Source organism: Phasianus colchicus, chromosome 1 (assembly GCF_987193195.1).
Source record: "Phasianus colchicus chromosome 1, bPhaCol1.hap1.1, whole genome shotgun sequence".
Taxonomy (NCBI): Eukaryota; Metazoa; Chordata; class Aves; order Galliformes; family Phasianidae; genus Phasianus; species Phasianus colchicus.
The window spans coordinates 123,471,866-123,497,230 of NC_143436.1; the positions used below are offsets into that span (position 1 = coordinate 123,471,866).

The 25,365-nt window shown below is 40.0% G+C and overlaps 2 protein-coding genes across 4 annotated transcripts; both read left to right on the top strand.

The window, feature by feature from the left end:
• Positions 1–455: 455 nt before the first annotated feature.
• PIGA (phosphatidylinositol glycan anchor biosynthesis class A) lies at positions 456–10,289 on the top strand. 2 transcript variants are annotated; one of them, XM_090125254.1, is made up of 6 exons: positions 456–525; positions 947–1,379; positions 1,912–2,044; positions 3,670–3,802; positions 5,512–5,718; positions 7,151–10,289. In XM_090125254.1, exons 2-6 carry the CDS (start codon positions 950–952, stop codon positions 7,469–7,471), a joined length of 1,224 nt encoding a protein of 407 aa, XP_089981380.1. In that variant the 5' UTR covers positions 456–525; positions 947–949; the 3' UTR covers positions 7,472–10,289. The 2 variants fall into 2 exon arrangements, with proteins under 2 accessions (XP_089981380.1, XP_031451921.2); XM_031596061.2 differs by lacking the exon at positions 456–525 and having other exon boundaries at positions 567–1,379.
• Positions 10,290–12,745: 2,456 nt separating this feature from the next.
• ASB11 (ankyrin repeat and SOCS box containing 11) lies at positions 12,746–25,281 on the top strand. 2 transcript variants are annotated; one of them, XM_031596068.2, is made up of 7 exons: positions 12,746–12,938; positions 15,926–16,005; positions 18,500–18,607; positions 20,163–20,313; positions 20,522–20,656; positions 21,832–22,023; positions 24,465–25,281. In XM_031596068.2, the coding sequence occupies exons 1-7, from the start codon at positions 12,761–12,763 to the stop codon at positions 24,587–24,589; spliced, it is 969 nt and encodes a 322-aa protein (XP_031451928.1). In that variant the 5' UTR covers positions 12,746–12,760; the 3' UTR covers positions 24,590–25,281. The 2 variants fall into 2 exon arrangements, with proteins under 2 accessions (XP_031451928.1, XP_089981385.1); XM_090125259.1 differs by lacking the exon at positions 12,746–12,938 and adding an exon at positions 14,086–14,236.
• The last annotated feature ends 84 nt before the right edge of the window (positions 25,282–25,365 follow it).

Genomic DNA, 25,365 nt, shown 5'->3' on the forward strand with positions numbered 1-25,365 from the left:
GTTAGTGTGCAAGCTTTTCTAACAGTAATTAAGGCAGACCTCTCACTGCAGCACACAGCATTGTTAAGGTGAGTGGATGCAGCATCCCACTGCCCATCTACCACGAGAATGGCTGAGGTGAGGCCTGCAGCTCTCAGTCCTTCCCTCCTCATATCACAGAGCAACCTAACTGCCCCAGGACACCTCGCTGCCCTGTCTGAGTAACGACTGTGTAAGGGTCTCCAGAGCGTTGTACGAATACTGCGGGGCGGTGACTCCTCGCACACAAGGTGACCAACGGCCTGAGAGAAGAAACGAAACCACCACCTCCTCTATCGCGGCCCTTCCCACCGCCTCCCACCAGACGCTCGCAGCCGGCTCCCATTGGTCGCTTCTTTTCCCGCGTGACGCGGCTGCGGGCGGCGATTGGCCGAGGCTCGGCTGCGGGGACAGTGCGAGACAGCCGCGCGGTTACCGTGGTGACGCGGCCGTACCCGGAAATGGGAAGGCGGCGGGCAGCGCCCGGCGAGCGGCGGCGAGCGGCAGGTACGTGCGCGCGCCCCCCTGCGAGGCGGGTGCCGGCTGCTCGAGGTGAGCGCGCTCTTAAAGGGCCCGCGGCGGCCGCCTGCCCCGCCGGGAGTGCGGTCGGCGCGGCCTGCGCGAGGGAGATGGCCGGGCCCAGCGACTGCGAGGGGCCCGCGGGGGTCCGGCGTGCGGTCGGCAGAGAGTGATGGCTCCTCGTCGTCGCCCCGGCGGGAGGATGGCGGCAGGGAGAATGCAGAGCGTCTGCATGGTGTCGGACTTTTTCTACCCCAACATGGGCGGTGTGGAGAGCCACATCTACCAGCTGTCGCAGTGCCTCATCGAGCGAGGCCACAAGGTGCTGGTGGTCACCCACGCCTACGGCGGCCGTAAAGGCGTCCGCTACCTGACCAGCGGGCTGAAGGTGTACTACCTGCCCCTCAAGGTGATGTACAACCAGTCCACCGCCACCACGCTCTTCCACAGCCTGCCTCTGCTCAGGTACATCTTCGTAAGGGAACGCGTCACCATCGTCCACGCCCACAGCTCCTTCTCGGCCATGGCGCACGACGCGCTCTTCCACGCCAAGACCATGGGGCTGCGCACGGTGTTCACGGACCACTCGCTCTTTGGCTTTGCGGATGTCAGCTCGGTGCTCACCAACAAACTCCTGACCGTGTCCCTGTGCGATACGAACCACATCATCTGCGTCTCTTACACCAGTAAGGAGAACACGGTGCTGCGAGCGGCGTTGGACCCTCGCATCGTCTCCGTCATCCCTAATGCTGTGGATCCCACTGATTTCACCCCAGACCCGTCTAAGAGGGATGACGACACCATAACAATCGTGGTGGTCAGTAGGCTTGTTTACAGAAAAGGTAATGGTAGCAAAAAAATGTTCATTTTGGTCATCGCTCCCATTTGCGCATGTTGGATTTAGACATATGTTTCTTCTCTGATATGGAAGATTTGTAAACTGAAATTTGTGAAGTGTGAAGCTTGGCTTATGTTACTTTACTATCTTACTGCATCCAGGCCTGGGGCCCTCAGGGCGGGAAAGATGTGGAGCTTTTGGATTGGGTACAGGGGAGACCATGAGGATGCTCAAAGGGCTGGAAGAAAGGCTGACAGAGTTGGACTTGTTCAACCTGGAGAAGAGAAGGCTCTGGGGTGACCTCATTTCGGCCTTCCAGTATGTGAGGGGAACATATAAACAGGGGGGAGAGCGTCTTTTTACGTGGGCAAATAGTGATAAGACAAGAGGGAATGTAGCAGTAGGCCACATCATGATAAGTGCTATTACGGTAATGGCTTGTCCTACATATTGTGCTCTTGGGTGTAGGTTTGCATAATGGTATAACTTCTAATATCCAATACAATAACATCTTGCCTTATATTTTATGTTCTTAGGTATAGATTTGCTTAGTGGTATAATTCCTGAGCTCTGCCAGAAGTATCCAGAGTTACATTTCCTAGTTGGAGGAGAAGGACCAAAACGAATTGTACTTGAAGAAGTGCGAGAAAGATACCAGCTACATGACAGGTTTGTTCTGAGCATGTTTATAATCACTGTACTTAAGAGGTAGGAAAGACAGCAGCTCCCTGCCTCCTTCCCTCAAAAACTTGAGGCTGGAGAAGGCAATGTAGAAAGACCAAGCACTAACTGAGAACTTCCAGAGTTGGACTATGATCTTGCAAGTTGATCTGGTGTGAACCTTGTCTTGAGTCAGAGAAAATCTGAATTTATCACACTATTAATGTACTTGCAGTATCACTATGTGGCATGAACTGTTAGATGGCTACTTTATGTTGCTACTGTCTGTGAGAATAATTGCTAATAATTCTGGAAGCTTCCTCCTTGCCATTGCTCTACTTTATTTTAACTCTTTTAATTTCAGTATGAAACTCTTCAGGCCAGGACTTACTTAGTATGTCTTCCTGTGGTGCTACAGACGTGTTCCTTGTATTAAATGTTACCAAATGTTTCTGTGATGTCTGTGAATATTTCTTTGTTGTTGTTCAAAGATAGTTTTTTATACAACAACTACCAGGTTCTTAATTTTCCAGTATCTATACTGTACTTCAATCAGTAATTCTTTCATCTGCTCCTCTCTGGTATGAAAGATACTTATTTGTTTTTTAGTTCTGTTTTTCTTTCTTCTGGTTTTCCAGTACCTCTTCAAAGTAATAGGCTCTGATCTTTGATATTCTCATTTATTTTTTTTCTTTTACCTCAGCCTTTGACATTGGTCACACCTCACGCTAAAAATTCAGATAATGCATCTAAACACAGAAAGGCACACTAGTCTTTATTATTAATTCTGTGAAGCTGTGTTCTCGTAAAGAGCTAGAAGGATCAGCCAGTATTTTGAAGGTGGTTGTTCTTAAAACAAAATGGGGCAACTCCTCCTCCATCAACTTTGTCTGGAAAAAAAGCAAGAGTCTTGTATTTCTTTATTGTTGATCAAGATTTAGAGAAAATGGAACAAGGTGTCTATGTTGCTTCTCTCTCTATATGTGTGTAGATTGGAACTCATTTTTCAGTATATATGTGTCTTAGTTTCAGCTGGGACAGAATTGTTTTCTTCATAGTGTCTGGTATGATGCTATATTTTGTTTCTAGGTGAAAAACAATGTTGATAACACACTGATGTTCATAGGTGCTTCTGAGTAGTGTTGTACAGAGACAAGGCCATTCTCAGTGAAGGGCCCAAGGTGCGGGGAAAGAAGAGAATCAGGACAGCTGGCTTAAACTGGCCAAAGGGATTTCCATACAATATGACATCATGCAGATGGAGTCTTGAAGGGGGTGGGAGTTCATCTTGCTCTCTTCCACTGCTTGGGGACTAGCTGGGCATTAGTTGAGGGGTGATGAGCAATTGCTTGTGCATTATTTGCAATATACATTCATATGTATTAATATATATATGTAGTCATAACTATTATCCTTTTTCTTTTCTCTATCTTAGTAAATAGTTTGATCTCAACCTCCGAGTTCTACTTCTGTATTTTTTTTCCATTCTCTCCCGCATCCCACTGGGATTTGGGAGAATATGCAAATGACTATGGGGTACTCAGCCACCTGCCAGGTTAAACCAATGCTTAACATTATATAGAATTATTAGAGCACAAATCTAGTGTTTATCTTGTACTTTTTCTTATATACAGGGTACGTCTCCTAGGAGCCTTGGAACACCAGGATGTTAGAGATGTTCTAGTCCAGGGTCACATTTTTCTCAACACTTCCCTCACTGAAGCCTTCTGTATGGCAATTGTGGAAGCAGCAAGCTGTGGTTTACAGGTAAAACAAACAAGCAAACAAAAAACATCAACTTATCTAGAATGCACGTATCCATTTCAGTCAAAATTCATGAAACTTGTAGTAGAGCTAAGAATACAGGCACACCTGCTAACTTTCAGTTTGAATTAACCAGACTATGTCTCCACAGTGTTACTGTGTATGTACTGATATTATAGATTGAAGGGTAGTTGATGTTCATGAAGGCTTACTTTGACTCTGCTTAATGAGGAGCTCCTGAAAAATGTCTTAGGACCATAGGTCAGTTGGATGTATTGAACTACCGAACTAAACCATTGTTTGAAGACTATTTTCCCTCTGCATCAAGGTCTGACATACAGTGTCTTACTTCAGCTGAATGCAGGGATTCAAAATAAGAGGAGAGAGGAAACACTGGAGCAATCACATTAAAAGTCCTTTCTGGCTAATAGAGAGCTCAATTTACAGATTGACAGCTAAAAGAAAAAGTTAATCAACAGCTATGAAGAACTCCTTACATTAAAACCTGAAGAAACTTTTTTAAAGACAAACTGATGAAGTATCTAATGATTTAACCCAGCAGGTAGCTAAGCCTCAGTGGGATGGGGGAAAAAATGGGTGGGGGAAAAAGATAGAACTTCTGAGTGAAGATAAAGATTGTTGAATGGGAAAGAAAAAGGAGGAAAAAAAAATACACAAATGATACACATCGCTAGTCTTGTAGCAATGATTGACCCCTCCACCAACTCCCCTATGTTTTATTGTTCAGGATGATGTCATACGGTATGGAATATCAAATATATTGGCCATTTGGGTCAGCTGTCTTGATTTTGTCCTCTCCTATCTTCTCATGTACACCCCCCTTCTTGCTAGTAGGGCAACATGAGAAGCTGAAGAGTCCTTGGCTTAGTGTAAACACTGTTCAGAATCAACATGTGTGTTATTAGCATTATTTTTTCTCCTAAATCTAAGCATGGCACCACACCAGTGGCTAGTAGAAAAATTAACTCTATCCCAACTGAAGCCAGGACGCTAGTATACAAGAAGTGCAGAAAATAAAAGGGACTTCCCCCTTATTCCACTCCAACATTTTTTCATGGTAATAGTACTAATTTGTGGCATTCATTTCCCAGTCATCTGTTTTCCACTCTAGGAGTTGGAAGTTCTGTGGTTTTCTTACAGTTGCCTGCTAGAGATGATTAGAGAACACAAGTTGTGGTACTTCCTGATTTCGCTTTAAAAATAATTCAGGTTACTGAACTTCTAAAGAAATTCTTGTAAAGGTTCAGCCTAGAAACTATAAACTGAAGGTAGATGTGGACTATTATCCACAAGTAGAGGTAACAGTTCTTGTGAGGGTGTATGGAGAAAAGGTCCAAAATCTAATTGCACAGATGTAGTTTTCTACTGTGAGAAACACCTTTAGGAAAAATATCTCCTTAATCACTCACTGGACCATCTTTTGTCTTATCATGTTATCAAATAATTCTAAACAACATTAAAGTAATTTGTTGTGCTAGGTTTTCTTTAGGGCCTATACCCTTAGTTCTCATTCAGATAAAACTCCCAGAATAAGGCATCAGTCTTTGCTTTCATGGCAACCAGTCATTGTATTGTTTTTTTTTTCTCTTTATCTCTGTGATAATGTTGCATCTAAACAATGTAACAGCACTATCATCACTGTATTTTATTGTTATGCAGTGTATGTAGTAATCCTTTTGTTTCTTTCAAAGGTTGTGAGTACAAGAGTTGGAGGGATTCCTGAGGTGCTTCCAGAAAATCTCATTATTTTATGTGAACCTTCTGTGAAGTCTTTGTGTGATGGACTAGAAAAGGCAATTACCCAGCTCAGATCAGGAAAACTACCATCTCCAGAAAGCATTCATAACAAAGTGAAGACATTTTATACATGGAGGAATGTAGCAGAGAGAACTGAAAAAGTATGTACAACCACTTTAATTCTCTGAAAGTACATTTCTGGAAAGTGACTTTTTTGAAACACTATTATGTGCATCTCTGTTTAATTTCTGAATGTTTTTTTCCATCAAACACAGGTGGTTTGTAAAAGTTCAGGAAATACTTCTCTTTTCCGAAATAGGTTTTTTTTTTCTTTCTACTCCTTTTTTTTCCATGACATAATGCTGATAAATATTCTGAAGAATAGCCTAGATCTCTAGTTACATTTCTACTCATATATTTTTTTCCAGAATTTTCACCGTAAGTAACTCTTCTGGCATAACTGGCAAACATGCTGCATAAGATTTATGAAAAGGAAAAGAGTTCATGACACAGTTTTGTCTGTGATATGCTAACGAGCAGTTTAAAATGAGGAGACAAGAGGTAGCTTAATGTCAGCAGACATATCTGAATATACATGAGCTATGGATGTAATGAAAATAAATTACCATGCTTTTGAAATCATATTTCAGAATTAGAATTGTGCTTCAGTGGGAAAACTCAGTCATTAGTGAAGAATATTAACTGCAATAATTTATTCACTCCTGTGAAGATCTGTCACTCTTGACTTCAGCCCCTGTGTTTTGGACAAGAGTAGCTGGAACACATATGTCTTAATTACTTCGTACTGTTACTTAGATAAATCTCTCTCTTATAAACCTCCTTGTAGAAATGTCACATACAATGACTTTATCACATACAGTCAGTACAACTTATGATTTTTTAACTGCAAACCACATTTCAGTTGCAAAGTTTTTATAGAAGTCAGCCTAGATTTCAGCTGCTTTTGTAGCCCTTCCTTAAGACATGAAACCAAACTCTGTGAATGGAAATGTTACAACTGGGAGAAGGACTCACAGAGCTTAAGTTGCACAAAGGACAGTTGTTTGTTAGCTCATTGCTAATGTATTTGTAGGATGAAACCTGCAATGTTCTCCACGACAAAGCTCTTTTGTATGATTTGAGACTCGAGTTGTGTATGTAGGTCCCTGAAAACATTTTTCTGGTTTATGAAACTATATTGGATGTAAAATATATATATATATTTTACACACACACACACACACACACACACATATATATATATATATATATATATATATATATATATATATATATATATATATATATATATATATATATATATATGATGCAGCTAACCCTGATGTAGCTGTAGGTGTCCCTGTTCATTGCAAGGGAAGTGGACTAGGTGGCTTTTAAGGGTCCCTTCCAACTCAAGCCATTCTGTGATTCTGTGAAACACAGGACTAACTATATAATGTATGACTATATATTGTCATTAATAGCATGTATTTTCACATTCATTAAATTTTATCGTAGTAGTGTTTCTTTAATTAAAAATCAGTTTTATGTTCTGGTTTACTTACAGGGACTCTCTGTCTTTTCTCTTCTTAGGTGTATGAGAGGGTTGCAGATGAAGTGGTTTTACCAATGGATGAGAGACTTGACAGACTCATGTCTCACTGTGGCCCAGTGACTGGGTATATTTTTGCTCTTTTTGCAGTTCTGAACTTCCTTTTCTTGTTGTTTCTGAGGTGGATAACTCCAGATTCCAATATTGATGTTGCAATGGATGCCACAGGTCCTAATGGTGCATGGACTAAACAGTATTTTTGGGGGAAAAGAAGAAGAGCTAAAGAAGAACCTCCAAGCTCCAGAAGTGCTCAGATGGAAATTAAAAATGCACCAGTCCCTAGAGATTTTAAGGCTTGCTGATAGATATTACTACTTAAATTCTTCAGTTTCTTTCTGGAGTTCTTTGAAAGAAACTTGATTAAAATGTACTACCTCAATTTAGAATTATGTTCTAATTTAGTTTTGAGTTCTTGAAAGTATACAAACATCACTTTTGCACTTAAAGCTGAGGGAGAACATGGATTTTTATGTGTCAAGAGCCTTTGAGACAAAAAATATTTTTTTCTCTGTAAATTGAATATTACAGACTGAGTATAAGCTTTTGTGGTATTTTGAAAAGCAGAACAGAAAAATTATTAGTTTACTGTAATCTCTATGAATTCCTTATAATTACTGTGATTTTTGAGACCTATCTAAACAAAACATACCTTTTCTTTCCTAAGATGAAAATGACACTTGAAAATACTCCTAAATTTGTTATTACTCTTGAATTCCTTATTGCTTTGAATTCATTATTACCATAGAAATTTCAGAGACTTAGTTCTATCAGTTGTGTCCCAGTGATAGTGTTTTGCCTGCCCAGTCTTATAATTTTGAAGTCCTTCATGAAATTAGAAAATTAGATTATCCTGTTGTTAAAACTCCATAATGAGTTCTTGATATTTTCAGAATGGCTGAATTTGTCCTCCTAACTTACACATAAGAAAGAGAGGCAAAACTTATGCCTTTTTTTATTATTTTTTTCTTAAAATACATAGGTGGCTTTTTAAAAAATATGAAGGTGAAGGAATGATATTGTTTAGCAATTAACATAATATAGTATAGCCTTTAGAACCAGGTCAGGCCTGAAAACACCTCCAGCAGACTATGCCAAAGCATAAATTAATGTCCGTACGCACGTGTGTGTGTATGTGTGTGAACTAGAGAAATAAATCTGTGAGAGCTTAACAAGCCTTAACAATGCTCTTATTTATTATTATTTTCCACTTGACATTCTTCTGCTTTTTATGTAAATGGCATTACAGTCCATCTCTGGGAGGGACAGTGTTAGTATATGTGATTTCACTGAGACCACACCAGAAGCACTGTCAGACAGGTTCTGCAAGTTAAATCTAGAGAAGGCATCCCTTCAATGGGAGTAACCAATAGATAAGCTTTTCTTGAAGAAGAAGAAAAAAAGTTCCTTGCACCTGTTAGTTATAAGTAATTTTTAATATGAATAGCAGAACATGCAGATGTGAGAGGAGGCAAACCTCTCACTGATGGCAGACAACCATCAAACTACCCCCTGCCTAATGCACCAGCCTGATTTCTTTTTCAACTGAAAAAATGATGATTTTTTTTGACCCTCAGTATTATGTAGTGTTGGACACTCTATTAGTGTTAAAATTGTGCAATATGAAAAATACTGTTTTCAAACCCTTGAAGGGTAGTATTTGAAACACAGCTTTTGTCAGTGTCATCTTGTCAGTTAGGGTACACTATTGCTACAGAAACATTTGATAATTTTATTGACCATGTATTCACGAAACTTGGAAATATGATGTGAAATACATGCTACTTACAAAGTATTTCCTTTTAATAGAATTTTTTTAGCTTTTGATACATAATGTAAAATATGCATTGTCTTACAACTTGAATCTTTCAAACTCTACATTAACAGTGGAGTTCAGCTAAAATGGTGCCACATGTTATGGTAAATGGGTGGAGATAAGATAATGTTTTACTTATAAAAGTTAGTTACTTTTTCAAATAACAACATTCTAGTTTACAGCAACTCTTTAAAAATACTGATTATCATTCCAGGAAGATGTTATGCTATTTTTTTAATAATATTTTATTGATTCTGGTTTATTTCTTTTTGTTTCCCACAACAGCTACAAAAGCAGATGTGATTTTCAGTAGGATTATGAGAATCTATTCAAAATAATTCTACTTTTTCTTTTGTGGAATACTGTGTACTTATAATAAAACAGTTCATCTAAATGTTTATTTCATTTTCAATAAAGAATGGGTATTTTTCATTAGTATGTGGATTAGAAATTAGAAAGTATAGAAATATACTGCGTACTGCTGTTTGCCATCATTTGTGGTTGGACTTACAGTGATGACTGAAAAACACTTTGCACAAGCAAAAATATTTAAGCCATAACTGGTTTTACTAGGCTGTTTCCCAATGCACGTAACTCTTTGATTCACTTACCTATCTTGTGCAGTAGAGCAAGGGGTGATGTCACCATCACTCAACCATTTACAGTTTTGTAAAGCAGCAGTGAGTGAAATGGAAAACTTTATTCAAAGTGATCACAATAATGAGAAGTTGAGCAGAGATGTTATTTTATTCATTTCCAAACGCGTATTCCAAAAATACAATTTAATAAAACTGAAATGTTATAGTGGTGGGTAACATTTGAGTATTGTGAAATACTAAGAAAATGTTACCAACCAGGGAGTGATACTGAGTAACATCTTGCATAGAGCAAAGCCTCCTGTGTGGAGGAGGAGGGAATGCACCAAGCCCTTCTATATAGAAGCTTAATTGCCCCCCTTCATAGAAGGGACTACTAAGCACACCCAGAAGTGCTTTGAACTACTTTATTTTAGCGATGAAAATTTTGCATTGATCCATATTAAAATTCTATCACATGGATACAAGGAGAAGTTGTGTTTCCAGTACACTATTTGCAGACACTGTGAAGTATATACTGCATGTTGGTAGTTGAAAATTGTGTGTTAAACCAGAGCAAGTATCAAGTGAAGTGTAAGATTCACCTTTTAGACTGTGTTTTAGAGGATATGGATAGATCTGTAAGAAGCTGGCTGCACTGTAATGAACTTATTTTTTGTGATCAAGCTTTTCTTCATCTTTAACAAATAAACTTATTTTTTCTCCTTTTGATATGTATGTTGTTTTGCCAGTCCTTTTATTCATATGTACTTAGGCTCATTAATTGTAAAATTTCAGTTACATAACAAACTCACTGTAAACAAACATGAGAACAACCCATTCTGAAAGTATTTCACAAACGTTTTTTTAAAGATCAATTTTAAATACTTTTGATATCTCGCTTGACTTGCTATCATTACACTACTCTTGTCATATTTGCTCTGTATTTTTCATGACACCCAGAAGTACACTGACTTCTATAGTTTTCTAATTATTCTCTCACTGACGCATTCACTTGGATGAAAGGGATATATTTTTTGTTGAAGAATAAAGCTGAGATCAAGATGCTGTTTTACACCTGAACCTATCTTCGTACTGAAATTACACATTTTTCTTGTGACTTTTTTCAGCACCAGCTTAAGTCTGGTGGTGATGTTTGTGTGGGATTTATTGAATATTACCATGTATAAACTGATTGTCTAGTACGTATTGTTATTTAAGCTTGTTTAATCAGGAGTGACTGGTGGAATGCATCTACGGGGTGAGTCATCCTGTGCTACCATAGGTGTTGGAGGCAGATAAGATATTAATTACCAGCTGGAATTCCTTGTCATCTTGCCCAGACAGTAGAGGTTTAGATAACCAGAATATATGTGGTGCAATGGGCTATGGGTAGGTGAGATGAATCCTTCATCTGCTTGATGAGAACAGTGAGTCACTACATACAACCCTTTCTAAAAGCTGGAGTGTTATAACTGTGCTATCTAAGGATGCAAATAAGGCGATGGTTGCATAGAAAGTAATATCATTTACTAGATCAAACTGATAGAAAAATAGCTAGGTTCTCTACCATTCTTGTATTCTTGTTCTGGTTCCCTTAGAGATAATGTATTTGTGTCTTTTTTTTCCAATTATCTTTTTTAATTGAAAATGTTACTCAAACTCTCAATTAAATACTTTAGAAATACACTGCTGTAATTCAAAGACTGTCAAGCATAAGAATAGATTTAACTCCTCTTTTAATTTTTTCGAGAGGAGGTTCCTCTCTAATTTTTATTTCCTTGCCAAATTCTCAAGGCCATATTTGACATTTTTCTTACAACTGAAGTTAAGGTGACCTGTAATGAAAATGTTTTGTTTTGTTTTCCTAAATCAGTCTGTTTTTTTTCTTTTGTGCTCTTTCCTTGCAGGCTTTTACATTAAAGATACATAAAAATTAATTTCCAGTTTTTCAAGGGATCTAGCTAAACTATTCACTCACCACATCATGACAGTTATACTGAAGGACTAACATATCTTCTGGATATTTTGATTTGTCAGTTTGGTAATCACTCAAACAGAAGACTATTGTGTGTTAGGCATTGTGCTGAAGTTCTCAATGAGGCATGTTTTTTCTACCAAGTGCTGATGTGTTCAGTCCTGCAACCTACCGGTAAGTTGCACAATCCATCCCATTCAAAACACAACACAGTGACACTGCCCAAAGCAGCAAGGGAGGTACACTTCCTCTTTCTGTACTGTGGTTGCTCTATCTTTGTGTAACATCTCTTGCAATTCCTATCTTTTGTTGCTCACCTTCCTTTAGTTTTAGAAATTCCAAATATTTCTGAGTGATCACGCCAGATCTTGCTATTGCTTATCTGACCACCACCTTCATCTGCATCACTACTTCCCACTGCACTGTTCTGCCTTCTTACTGATGACTTTTTGAATTCAATCCAATAGTGTTCCTATATGCAAGAGATTACATGAGTTTTTCTCAAATGACTCCATCATTAAACTCAAGTCTTTAAGTTGTGCTGCTCTGAAGCCAGGAAGGTGAATTTGCTGCTATACAAATGAAGCTTGTCTTTCTGAGATAGTCATTTTTATTGTGTTCATGTTGTTTTAGACCACCTAGAGAGCTTTTCATTGTTACTAGGATTTCGTACTCCTTTAGGGTTAGGAGAACTTCAGCAGAAATTATCTGATCTCCAGTTTCTTGTATTTTTCTGCAGGTTGCAGACTCATACAAGTTTACCTCTTATCTACCCAGTTGACTGTGAAGGCAGATACATCTTTGCAACCAAATGTCAGTTTTGTGGTCATCCTTTTAAAAAGAGCAGTATTCTTGCAGTATCTCTGTACTACTTCTGCAACTTTGCCTATGCAGCCTTTATTAATCCAACTCTTAAGTCAAAGGATAAATATAATGTGGATGTGTAGGCTTTCAGTGGTATGGAGAGCTTCTATCTGAAAAGTCTTCTAATATCCGCGTGGGTTTGGAAAAGATTTTTTCCATTTGTTTCCTGTATGTTGTGGGATTTTCAGACTATTTTATACTTGGTATTGTTACTTAGTATCAAATAGCTGCACCAAATGAAAACCAATGTATTTTTGGTAAGGGAGGAACAGCAAGTTCTGGAGGGTTTAAAATAGATGACATTTGATACCAATAATAGCCCGGTGCAACTTAGCAGACCTGAGAAACTATTCAAAGCAAAATGGAGGGCAGTTCTATACTCCAGGCTTTCACTAACATTTATTTTGCCATTTTTGCTTTGTTTTGCTTCAAACTTTTAATTAAGATTTCCTTGGCTCTGCTGACTCATTTCTATATTGTTAAAGGCAACAGAAAAGAGGCTGCCAGGATAGCAGAAGAGATCTATGGAATAGTCCCAGGTAAAGTAAAAACATAGACATTCTTAACAGACAGACGTCTATTTGCTACATATTTATAACTTTGGGATTTAAATCATTGAGTTTCCATAAAACGAAGAGTTTGTTGCTAAGTGCATAGGGTTAATGTTTTAACCTGACATGCCTTTCACTTCTGAGGTCTTTGCGGTGTTGGTATGTGTTGGCATGTGGTAGGTGTGCAAAATTTGAGACTCAACAGCTACCCAGCTCGAATGAGGACGACATTTGCTCAAGGCACTACAGTAGATGAAAAGATTGTTCTAGGAAGCATGGCATTCTTTGGTTTGGGGTTACAGATGGCTTTGCTATGTTTACCGACAGAATATTTAGGGAAAAGTTTTGTGTTGATTTCCTGAAAGAAAGCTCTAGGAGGTTATAACTAATTATTTTGTGAATCTATGTCAACAAGTCAGGCCATAAAAATGAATAAATCTGAAATGGTTCTGAAAATTATATGGTGCAGGTTCTTTTTTTTCCCAAGTGGTTTTACCTCCATTGCATGTGTCTATATAAAATAATGTATAGATAGTGAATTTACTGGAAGTGCAAACACCTGATTAAAATGACACAGTATTTTAAATTTACTACTAACGAAAGCATATTTTCCAGCCTGAAGATTTCTTTCAGCATTGTGACATTTCAGGCCTTTATGTGACTCAGTTTTGGACACTTGCTTCCTGATGAACTGAGCTGCCATGAACAGGTACAGGAAAGTGAGTGGGACTGTCTGTGGTGCAAGATGGTCACCCAAAGCAGCACTGTCCAAGAGAAATATGGCAGCAAAACATTTCTTACAGAGCATTTATACACAGGAATGTTTGTCTCTGGATTATTAACTTACGCGTTGTTCTCTAGAATATAAGTAAGTCCAATTATTTATTGCTGCCACTTTTTTTTTCCTGGTGCATTCATGCAGTTGCAGTCAGATGGGTGACAAACACCAGGTTTTTCTTTGTACAGGTTCTTAGCAAAGTGTCTTGAAATCGAGCAGACTACAACATGTTTTTATCTGCAAGTTGCCATTTGCAAAAGCCATTAAGGATAATCTTTCAAAATATAGGACCACGTGACACTGTTGCTGGGGCACAGGATTGGGTTACAGGCAGAGTTTCAAAGCGTCTTCTCTTTGCAGTGTAGTGCAACAGAAGTGTTCCTTAACTTAACTTAAAGATAAGTTAGCCTTGACTTAGAGAAGACAGTGATTTCCAACATGTCACTTACAGCCATGGAGGGAAGAAGTGCTCTGTATGGGAACTATATTTGCCACACATTTCAGGGAGGTAGGTTGCTGTGGCTAGCATGGAAGTATGCAACAGCATGTGTTCTCATGAAGCATGTGTGTGCATACACATGCCTTTACAATGCATGTGAAAAGTGCTTACACATGCTCTACAATATGCATAGGAGTTTTAATAAGGCAATGAAGCTATTACCTCTGAACTCTCCTGGTGGATGAGACCCCTACTTTTTGTCATCAGTCTTCTAACTTTCTGAACTGAGCTTGCCTATTTCAGTCATCAGCATGAGGTGGGAGCTGGGATTTTCTGGATGTTTTCATGCAAATCTTTCTCCATCCCTACCTGTTTCCATCACTTTGCTTAGCGAGTCCTACTTGGCCCTCAGGAGCCCGGCTGCACACTATGCTGGCTGTCCTTCTACACCATCCTCCTGCTGCTGGAGTCCAGGGGCAGCTCTTTAAGTAAATGGAGAGAAAAGAGAAAGCACTATTTAAAACTGTAACACCACCACAAGGTGAAGTACTAAGGTAATGAAAACACACTGCAAGAATGCTAAGAGTTGCTGGAAACCCCTTAAAGCAATGCTGGTTCTAAACCAGAGGGTGATATAGGCCTTTTAGGTCGACCTCCTCTCTTCCTCCTGCAACTCTGTGGGCAGTCTCTGGTGTACAATCATAATGGCCCACTGAGTGCCCTTGGGATGGTTGGGCTTCATTGGCATTTTGGGGAAGGCTCATGATGAGGGCTTCCTTGGCCAAAGCTGAAACCTCTGCTGTGTCCTTGGCCTGAAATCCCCAGGGACGTTCACATGACTCTCATTGAGATTTCTTTGCCTCAAGTAACACCCAGAATGGAGATATATCACCTTTTCCTTTCTCCCTGTTGTGCTGTGTAGTGAAAAAAATTATTGGGATGTGGATTTCAAGCACTGTGCTTTGTGGGGCTATTGTACAATAGAGCACAAATGCAAACAACTGGTATTTCTTCCATCCTCTGGCAGGTTAAATGCACTCCATCTGAGCTGGCTATAAGTGTAGGTAGCAGCTAGACTAAGGACTTATTTCATGGCACATAAATAGATTAGAGTAAGGAAAAGAAGAAACCTGCAAGAAGAATTCTGCACAGTTCAACAGCTTAAAATGATTAAGGAAAGAAAATGAAAGCTCGGGCAGGATCTGTTTTTTCATGTCTGTTCTGAAAACTTCCAGTGAGGAGGAGGATGAAATTTGCTACCTACCTGTCTGAGCTAGAGAAGTCATTTGTGAAATTGTCAATTTGGGAAATAATGCAGACAGAGTCACGCTAGAATTCATTTGATGGACAGAGTGTCCCAGTGTCTCTCTGCTATGAAACCCTTAATAAAGTGAAGGGCAGCTGGAACATGACTTGTGACAAAAGCTCCCTAGAACAGACAGAAGCTGATAGCTTTTACAATGTGAGTGCTGCAGGGCTCTGAAGTCTTTGGATGAGTCTCCAGCAGCACTGAACCTGTGATCTTTGCTGAAGTGTGTTCTTAGCTATTTTTCAAAGCTGGTGTTGAGGCACCTTACCGAGTGGCCAACCTTCTCCGGAGTGCTGAGCCTTCAGCTGCTCTGCTGAAATCAATTTATCTACAGTTTCACTGCTGACACTACATCGATTTTGCATTTCCACACAACTGCACTTCCCCCATCCTCCCAGGGGAAATACTGTTGCATACCTGAATTAACTTCTATGAATTTGCTGTTTCAGGCAGCTGGGCGGACAGATCCCCTCTGCACGATGCTGCCTTCCAAGGACGCCTCCTGTCTTTGAAAACCTTGATTGCACAGGTAAAAGCCTGCAGGTAAAGAAAGACAGGGTTAGGAAGCAGCATGGTTTCTACTGAATTGCATCTGAGTCAGTGAGCTGGTAACAGACTGCAGCAGGCATAAGAAATAGAGTCATATAAATAATATATCCCCATGCATGCCTTTGGACATGGATTGGCTACTTAGTTAAGATGCTGAGGACAAGTCCAGGACAAAGACTGCTATTGCTTGTAGCTTGCTGTATGATAAACAATGACCCTTGTGCTCTTTTTTCAATGACAAATTGTGCAAACTGGGCTTGGGGAGAACAGGAATAATACAAATCATCCATTTGAAGGAAAAAAAAAAACCAAACACAATAAAAAACAACACCAACAAACCAACAATAGAAATCTTTAAAAATATGTATTGCTTTATAAAACAACAAGCATAATCATAACATATCTAAAAGGAGATCTGTCAGCCTCAAACTCTGTTCCAACAGCAACCACAAGTTCAGACAAAAGAAAGAGAGGAGGAAAGAACGTATGAGAAAGGATAAGAAGTATGGTATGAATATAAACAGCTGTAAAAGAGGTCACAATTGTGCTTTGCCATTCATTTTCCTTATCACCTTTCTTCAAACCCAGATCCCTAGTCTGACAAAAGTGAGTAATTTCCCTCAGCTGTTGCTGATTTCCCAATGCTCTCACTCATCTAGTTCCCTCTGCAAAGCCATTTTATAGAATAAGAAGTGCTAGATCCCCTCTATCTTCATCTGTTCTGTCTTTACACCATCCTGTTCGTGGCAGGCACCTGCTGTTGTGGTTTAACAGTGGAGGCCTCAGTTCTTCACTGGTTATGGTTATACATAGGAGAAGCGCTGGGTGTTACGATATGTGTATTTTTTAGTTAATCTACCCTTTGTCCTGTTCCCAAAGACATTAATTTTAGGAGCGAAGAATGAAGGTCCTTGCTGATGGAATGAGATAGAGGCAGTAATGTCTATGGAGACTGAAATGGAGATGAGTCACTAGGTAGGGTAAAGTTCTTCATGGAGTACCATAGATGTTGCTCATTGCTTCTATAGCTATACAAATAGCCTAAAATGAAATGGAGAGCTATAATTTAGAGTATGTATGGGATACTCAAAAGTCTCTACCTTTGGATTACAGCTCTTCAGATAGTCAGAAGGGCTTCTGCTCTCCAGGGGATTAACGTTAGGAACTGTTTGTGCCTGTGAAGAGATGGAGCACTGAAGTTTTAAGAAAGCTCAAGGACTCAGCAAGGCTTGGTCCAGCACTGAAAGTAGTATCTTGTTTTTGAGATATACTAGTAGGAATGTATAATCATATGAGAACAAGGCTTAATGCCAGCATTATTTTGCAGACAACTATAGTAAGATCGATAACTTGGTCTCCATTTAGTATGGAGGGGACTGCTGTTTTATCCAAGATATCAGTACTTATTCATTCATTTGCAAGGAGTTATTTTTAATTTGTTAAATTTATATCTGAATAATGACTAAGAATAGCTCTCTTCTTATCAGAAGCCTCTAGAAAACATTTCTCTTGAAGGAGTGTACTCATCAGTAAACATGAAACATCTATATCATTATAAAATGGAATAGTCTCAACATTTAAAAAAGATTTTATCTGCTCTTGTGCACTGATGTAATGTACAGGAAAACTTTAGCTACAGCCTTCGTGTGAATAATGCTTTCACATTGCTGAAAAATGATTGTTTTCCTATCACTGAATTTCTATCTTAAAGTAATGACAGTGGCTGTTTATAATGCTTATTGCAGCAGGATTGGTGACTTTTACAGTGTTATGTTGCATATTAATGTCTACTGAAAGCCTTTGTATAGCTGCATACTAAACAGTGCACTGCTGCCATCTCGTGAGCCGCCAGGTCTATAGCACTCTGAGCAGAGGGGAAATGGTCTTAGGGAAGACACTCAGGCCTATTTCAAGGCCTGTTCTCACGTGTGGCTGTGAAATCTCACGAGGAGACTCAGCTGCATTTTGGGGATAGCACACATGGCAGCTTCTTGGTTTCTTGTGAATAAACCTGGTGTCTGTTTCTGTGGGAAGAGATATAAGAATTGTCATTTATGGGAAATGCTGATAATGAAGCATTGTGACTCCAATTCTTTTCTTCCAGTGTAAAACCCCTTCCAACCCAACCAATCTATGATTTTACCATTCTACAATTGTATGATTCTGTGAATTACACTGGGTACTCAATATAGCCAGTGGGTGTAACCTAAAGCTACTTTGAGATAAGCGAAATCAGATCCTAAGGGTGCCTGTTTCCCCCCACTGATGGAGCCCAAGGGTCCAAGCAAATTCTGAACTATAACCACTACCAGTTACAGTGCCTGGGGACAAGCAGCAGAGAGCAGTAACAGAACCCACATGCATCCCTTGCCCCTGCCTAGCTCTCTGTCCAGGACCCAACCACTGCTGGTGCCCCAGGATTGCCACAGAGCTGGGCCAGGCTCTGTCCTCATGCTCCACGCTCTACCTTGCAGGGTTTCAATGTGAACCTGGTGACAACAGATCGAGTCTCGGCTCTTCACGAAGCCTGTCTGGGTGGCCATGTGGCCTGTGCAAAGCTGCTGCTGGAGAACGGCGCACACGTGAGTCCCGGGCTAATGGCGATCACCCTAGGGAAAAGTATATATGGTTTTTGGGTTTTTTTTGTTAGTTTTGTTTTTCCCCCATAATCATCATTAGAATTGCTTCTGGTTTTCTGAGGAATATTTTGGGAGTGTCATCTAAGTAAAAATAGATGTGCTTAAATAAATGAGACAGCTTATCCGTTATTAAAATAACTTCCCCAGCGGGATCTCAGGTAGGATACACATTAAAAACTGAGATACCCAAATAGGATGATACATATGAGAGCATGTTTCATTCAGCTGGGTTACACACTTTTCAAGCACTGTTTACATGGCAAGAAACTGAGCAACACCAAAACAGGAAATCAGGCTGTTGCAAAAGAAAATACATTAATTAACTTCCTATACTTTACACCAAATTTCAGTCTCATTGAAAGATGAAGAAGAAACACTTTCTGCTCAGTTTTACTTGATTTTGTTATACAAGTAGCATTACCTTTTTTTAATTAAAAGAATCATCTCTGAGCTGTCTGTTGCTGACCTATGAAAGCAACCTGTACGTGGTACATAAAGTCTTTTGGTTTTCTTCTTCTTCTTCTTCTTCTTTTTTTTTTTTCTTTTTTTTTTTCTTCCTTCTGTGTTCAGAAATAAAACCAACAAAATGTTTACTAACTTCTGGGAGAAAATATTCCAATTTGATGCTTGCTTCTAAGTTCAACAAGACCAAGTGCACTTCAGCCACAACAAACCCAGGTGACACTACAGGCTTGGGGCAGAGCCTAACTCTAGTCCTTTGTCTCCCATCTCTTTCCTTTTCTTAATTTGGAAACCACACAAAGTGCTGTATGCTTGCAGAACCCATTGTTCTTTAACATCTTGCATAATAATAATAATAGTAATAATAATAATAAAGGAATGCAGATTTGCTACATAAATTGCCTCTGAGTGCTTGCTAGGCAGTCAGATCCTGCAGCTGCTGCAGCACAGCACAACACAGGACTATGCTCTCCCAGCGGAGAACCACAGATGATGGCTCTTGCCAGGTATCTATGCTAGAGGTCAAGAAAGGAAATGTTTTCTGTTTTACACACACACATGTGCATAAACACAAACCCTTTTGATCTCTGTTTCTGTTTGGGATTATGACAGTATTTCTGTGAATATGTCCTTTGCTGGAAATGTGTTTTCAGATTAATGTATTAAATGTGAACTATATTTTCATTTAAATATCAGAGTTGTCTGAGCATGTAATGGACTGGGGCTGGTACAAAATAGGCATGGCAATACTCAGGTTCTCTGCATTAAAAAGAAATAATCTGCATTTTCTGAGCAACCCTAGGAGGATCACTCGTAACAAGCAATGATGCAGCCTTATGGCACTAAGTGCCTGGGAAAGAGAGCAGAGCTCAAAGGAGAATGTTATATATGTTGTCTCACACTTTGAAAGTTGCAAATCAAATCAACTCTAACACTAAAGACAAGCATTCTAGCGTACTTTAGTTGAGCACATGACACATGCTGCAAGGGCGTTCCTCTTATGCTGGATTATTCTGAGCATGTCCTGCTGTTTCAGGTCAACGCAGTCACCATTGATGGAATCACTCCTCTCTTTAATGCCTGCTGCAGTGGCTCTGTGGCTTGTGTAAACATGCTGCTCGAATTTGGAGCCAAGCCACAGGTCGGGAACCACCTTGCTTCACCCATTCATGAGGCAGTCAAGAGAGGTAACAGTCTATGAGTGAAGCTAACAGCAACTAAGTGTGCAATGCATCTCTTATTGGCTTCAAAACATTTACTTCCCCCCCAGAAAACGTATACAGCACAGATAAATGTGCTTGGCTTATTCCCAGCTCTTATGCCTCATTGATTGTACTTGGGTGTATTCTGCTCTGTGTCACTACAATTAAGTGATAGTTCTCTTTTGCTGCACAGGACACCGAGAGTGCATGGAAGTTCTTCTGGCTCATGGGGTTGACATTGACCAAGAAGACCTGCATTATGGGACCCTGCTGTATGTTGCTTGCATGTACCAGAGGACAGACTGTGTCAAGAAGCTGTTGGAACTTGGTACGTCCAGAGAAGGAGCTGGGGGAGAGCTGGGATAGTGTAAGCCATCCCAGTTCTGTCCAAGTTACCCCTATGTCATAAACATTTTGAAGGATTTCTGCAAGAGATGTTTGGACAGCTTGAATCTGTGAGATAATTAGAATTTCAGTTGTCTTCATGAAGAATACATACATGTCCAGGGAGGTGATAGAGTCACCATCCCTGGAGATGTTGAAGAACCATATAGATATGGTGCTGAGAGTTATGGTTAGTGGGCATGGTGAGGATGGGCTGACAGTTGGACTTAATGATTTTAGTGTGTTTCTCCAATCTGTATGATTCTATGAAATTAGAATCTCCCTACTGGAAAATTCTAATTACAGAGATCTACCTGAGACCATTTGAATGTGAAAGTAAACCAGAGTTTTCTAAAACAATGGCAGGAAACAGAAAATATCAGCTAATATTGATGACCAAAATCAAGTCTTTTGATTATGAAAAATTAAACTGCCATGCTAAGCATTAACCTCATTTTCTTCTCAGCTAATGATGAAAATAGCAGTAAAGATGCTTGAAAAAATAATCTCTGTAGGCCCAGACACAATATATAAGATAGTGTAAATTTCTGCAGATGACACTTGCTGGAAGTATGGCTGTGCTGTGCATGGCTATCTCAGGGCAAGCATCTTGCTAGCTGCGCTTCCAAAGTTACTACAGACACCTAACGGGTGTCCTCTAATTAAAATAACATAGTCTAACGTAGATTGTTTGATACTAACAAATTTGTCATAGGTTTTGATCAGTAATCATTCAAGACCAGGCTGGATGTGGCTCTGGGCAGCCTGATCTAATGGTTGGTGACCCTGCAGGGGGGTTGAAACTAGATGATCATTGTGGTCCTTTTCAACCCAGGCCATTCTATGATTCTGTGATCGTCTATTGGGTTGACAGTCTAAGAATTTCAATGGTTGATCAGCTGTGCCTGTTGTAGAGAGGAGTCAGTGATCAGTAGACACTTATACAGAGAATATTTGATCTGAATTTTGCACCGATGTCACAGATCGGTGACAGAGGCCTGGGTGCCACTCATCCCCTTCATTTATTGAGGCTACCAGTGAATACCCAACTTATGTAGTGCCAGGTCAGATATTTCTTGCTTTTTCCTTGTACCAACCCTGCACTCTTCTTCTCCCAAGGAGCCAATGTCAATGCGGGGAAGCTACTAGACACTCCTCTCCATGCAGCAGCAAGGAAATCCAGTGCAGAGATAGTCATCTTGCTGGCAGACTATGGTGCTAACCTGAAATGCAGAAATGCTGAATTCAAATGTGCCCTGGACCTTGCCATACCCAACAGCAAAGTGGAGCAGGCACTTCTACTTTGTGAAGGTAAAGGTTTCTTTTGCCTTTTCCCCTTTGCCTTTTCTCCTTTGCCGTTTCAAAGTAGAACAGTATTAATTTTTACCTAAAGCCTTTTTCTTAAGGGATTTAATCTTGTCTATAATTTCTCTTTTGATTTCAAGCGTGTATCATGCTACACGGAAATGAGCAAGCAATCTCTGTTTTCTTGCCAGATCTGCTGCCAAATTAGAGTTTTAATGAGCAAATTGGCTAGTTATTCTGTGCCTTTGTTTTCCATTTATCGAAGATTATTATCCTTTATCCTTATTTACGAACCAAGACTCTAAGGACTAAGGATTGAAAACTGCCATGAAATTTTACACACAGATATTATCACAGCTCTTCTAGTATCTTGTGTTCAGTTAACCACTGTGGCTCAATGACCTTCTTCCTGGGAAAAACAAAAACAAAAAACAACAAAAACAAAAAACAAAAACAAACAAACAAAACAAATGCATGTTTATGGGACTGTGATCCAAGCAGAAACCAGTAATGCCCTTTGCAGCTTACATGCAGGCTCTCCGATATTTCTAGTTATCTTCCCAATCTAATTAAATACACTTCTAAGCAGAAATAAATCTAACACTTCTTGTGCCATTTTCACCTCTGCCACATGTAACCAAAACTTTGTGCATCTCCATCCCTGGAGAAGGGACATGCTTTGTTAATTCCCTTGTCCTCTAATCTCCATGTTTCCTAGCTCACTTGTGCCCTGCTAGCTGGTCTGTGCCCCAGGCTTCTGCCTTCCTGGTCACAGCTCACTCCCTGCCAGTGATGAGCAACGCAATGTGCATAGAAAGCCTAAGAGCTCTTGAATGGTAATTAATGTCAATGGGGTGTATAAGCTTTGTGTTGGCCTCTGCATGCAGGTGAGTTTTATGGAGGAAGTGAAACATTGATTCAAGATTCTTCTGTCCTTCTCTCTTTCACCACATTTCACATGGTACTTTAATTTGTCACAGAATGTCATAGAAAAGTTGTAGAATTATATGAGTTGGACGAGACCCAAAAGGATCATCTATTCCAACTCCCAGCCCCACACAGGACCACCCAAAATTCAAACCTTATGTGTGAGAGCGTTGTCCAAACATTCCTTGACCTCTGGCACTTGGAGCCATGCCCAATGCCCTGGGCGTCCTGTTCCATGCCCACCGCCCTCTGGTGAAGAACCTTTCCTTAGCTCCCAGCTGCCCCTCCCCTGACAAAGCTCCATGACATTCTCTCAGGTTCTATCATTGTCACGTTTAAAAACTTCTGGAGGGGCCTTTGCTTGAATGCTTCTCACTTCTTGTGACTTCTGTCCCTGTGTCTCAGGTGTTCAGGCCTGAGCAGAAGCAGGTGTTTCACTTCAGTTGCCTGGTATAGAGCTTCTGTAGATAAATAAATATGCCAATATTAAAAATCTCATCCCTTCCTGAACCTCTGCTTGATTTTCACTCTGAAGTTGTACCCCTATCCTCCCTCACAATCAGGTGGGCCACAGGGTCCTTCAGTTACTGCTGGCTCTTCCCTTTTCAGAAGCGAAGTTTTCTCTGTAGCTGATATACACTCCTTCAGTCTTACTTGCAGACACTCTTCTGTATCCAACATCTACAACTCCCTCACCTCATCTGTGTTTTCTGACGTCCTTCTGTTTGAAAGAAGGACCCTAGGGAATTCTCTTCAAGAGTTTACTTTATTCCCCCTGACTTTTCTTCCATGCTTATTATTTACGTCTCCTTTTAAATGTTCCTCTTCCTAACTATTATTTGATGTTAAATATAAAATGTTTCCATTTTCCTAATTGTTCTGGGAGGTGATAGCTTCTTTTCTCACTTCAGTGATGGTAGCTCAAGTACTCTTTTCTACAAATCCTACAGATTTCTATAAATTTATTCTCAGATGGGAATTAGCAACCAGCTTAGGTGCCTCCATTTTCCTATAGTAAAAGCAGACTTTGGTGAATCTCCTCTGGGGCTGGGAGCTCCATCCGGTTCACCCCACTGGGGACAGCACCACGGTCTGCAGTGACATGCAAGCACCTGATAAATGAGTCTCTGGACAACTTTCCTGTCAGTGGGCTCTCCAGTTTCAAATAAGATATTGTCACAGGATGCAACATTTCCCTCAGGGCTCAGGAAGGACCAAACCCTGCACAAGAGCTATGTCTCCAGTACATACTTCTATATAGAACTTTCGGTATTTGCTCAAGAAAAGATTCAGAAAAGCCTAGCTGTGCATGCACAAAAATGTTTTTAGTGTTCGTAGGTTTCAGGCCGCTGAATCAATTTTGACAAAATATGTCAGCAATGTATGTTGCTCTCCTTAACTTTCAGAAAGTTGTTGTGTAGTTCTCAATTTGATTTTCAAACCTTGCTGCTGTTTGTTACCTTCTGACTTATACCGGGGTTGAGGGCGCTTGCTCTTTTATTTTTTTTCTTTTCTTCCAGGCCCTGCCAGCCTTGCCCAGCTGTGCCGATTGTGTATCAGAAAGCATCTGGGTCGATCGTGCCTATATGCAGTTCATAAGCTGCACCTGCCTGAGCCGCTTGAAAACTTTCTCCTACACCGATAAGCCCGTGACTATCTTTACACTGGAAAAGAAAGAGGAGCAAATGGTTGCGTACTCCAAAATTATTATATCAAAGAAAAAAAACCAAAGACATCATTTACTGTCTACTCTGGGTACCAAACATTGCTGCAGATTGTGTACATTGAAGCCAATGGAAAACACCTTTTCACAGACACTGAATGGTGGGTGTGGCTACAGCTCCCCCACAGTTTATTGCCACATCTATTTTTACTAAACTAAGAAGTCATAATATATGAACAACTCAATCAATATGTTTGTAGATAGACGTGCAGTCATCCATCCACAGACACACACACAGGATTTCCCCTGCAATTAGTGTTGTTGAATGATTATAGGTGATTTTTTTTTCCTTTAATATCTGTGCAGCTTCTTCCACTTAATTCTAAAAAGCTCACTGTCAAAATTAAGGCTGTTATTCTTCCACTAGTGTGGGAATGAAAACGTAATTAACGTTAGGCATATTTATGTACTGCACATCTTTTGTCCTCTTTGACTTTGCTTCCTGACAACTCTTTCCCATGCTCTAGTAGAGTCATAATGACTTTCAGTAGGCTCTGGCTGTCCAGATGTCCCATCACCTGAGCCCATCTGCCCTCAACACTAATCCATATTCTCCTCCAAGACTCCAAGATGAGAGTGATGTTACCAAATCAGGTCTGGTGGCTTGGAGTAAGCCCACAAAATTATTTGTAAGTCTTAAAAAAAACCCTTATATCTTCTAAAAAAAACCCCAACGTGTGTGTGTGTATATATATATA

Bases quoted from the DNA above. Each gene is read 5' to 3' on its own strand.
- PIGA (XM_031596061.2), top strand. From the start codon at position 710: ATGGCTCCTCGTCGTCGCCCCGGCGGGAGGATGGCGGCAGGGAGAATG. The intron at 3,803-5,511 runs GTAAAACAAACA...TTTCTTTCAAAG, and splicing joins CAGCAAGCTGTGGTTTACAG to GTTGTGAGTACAAGAGTTGG. The intron at 5,719-7,150 runs GTATGTACAACC...TTCTCTTCTTAG, and splicing joins TAGCAGAGAGAACTGAAAAA to GTGTATGAGAGGGTTGCAGA.
- ASB11 (XM_031596068.2), top strand. From the start codon at position 12,761: ATGGAGGGCAGTTCTATACTCCAGGCTTTCACTAACATTTATTTTGCC. The intron at 12,939-15,925 runs GTAAAGTAAAAA...TTGCTGTTTCAG, and splicing joins GATCTATGGAATAGTCCCAG to GCAGCTGGGCGGACAGATCC. The intron at 22,024-24,464 runs GTAAAGGTTTCT...CTTTTCTTCCAG, and splicing joins GGCACTTCTACTTTGTGAAG to GCCCTGCCAGCCTTGCCCAG.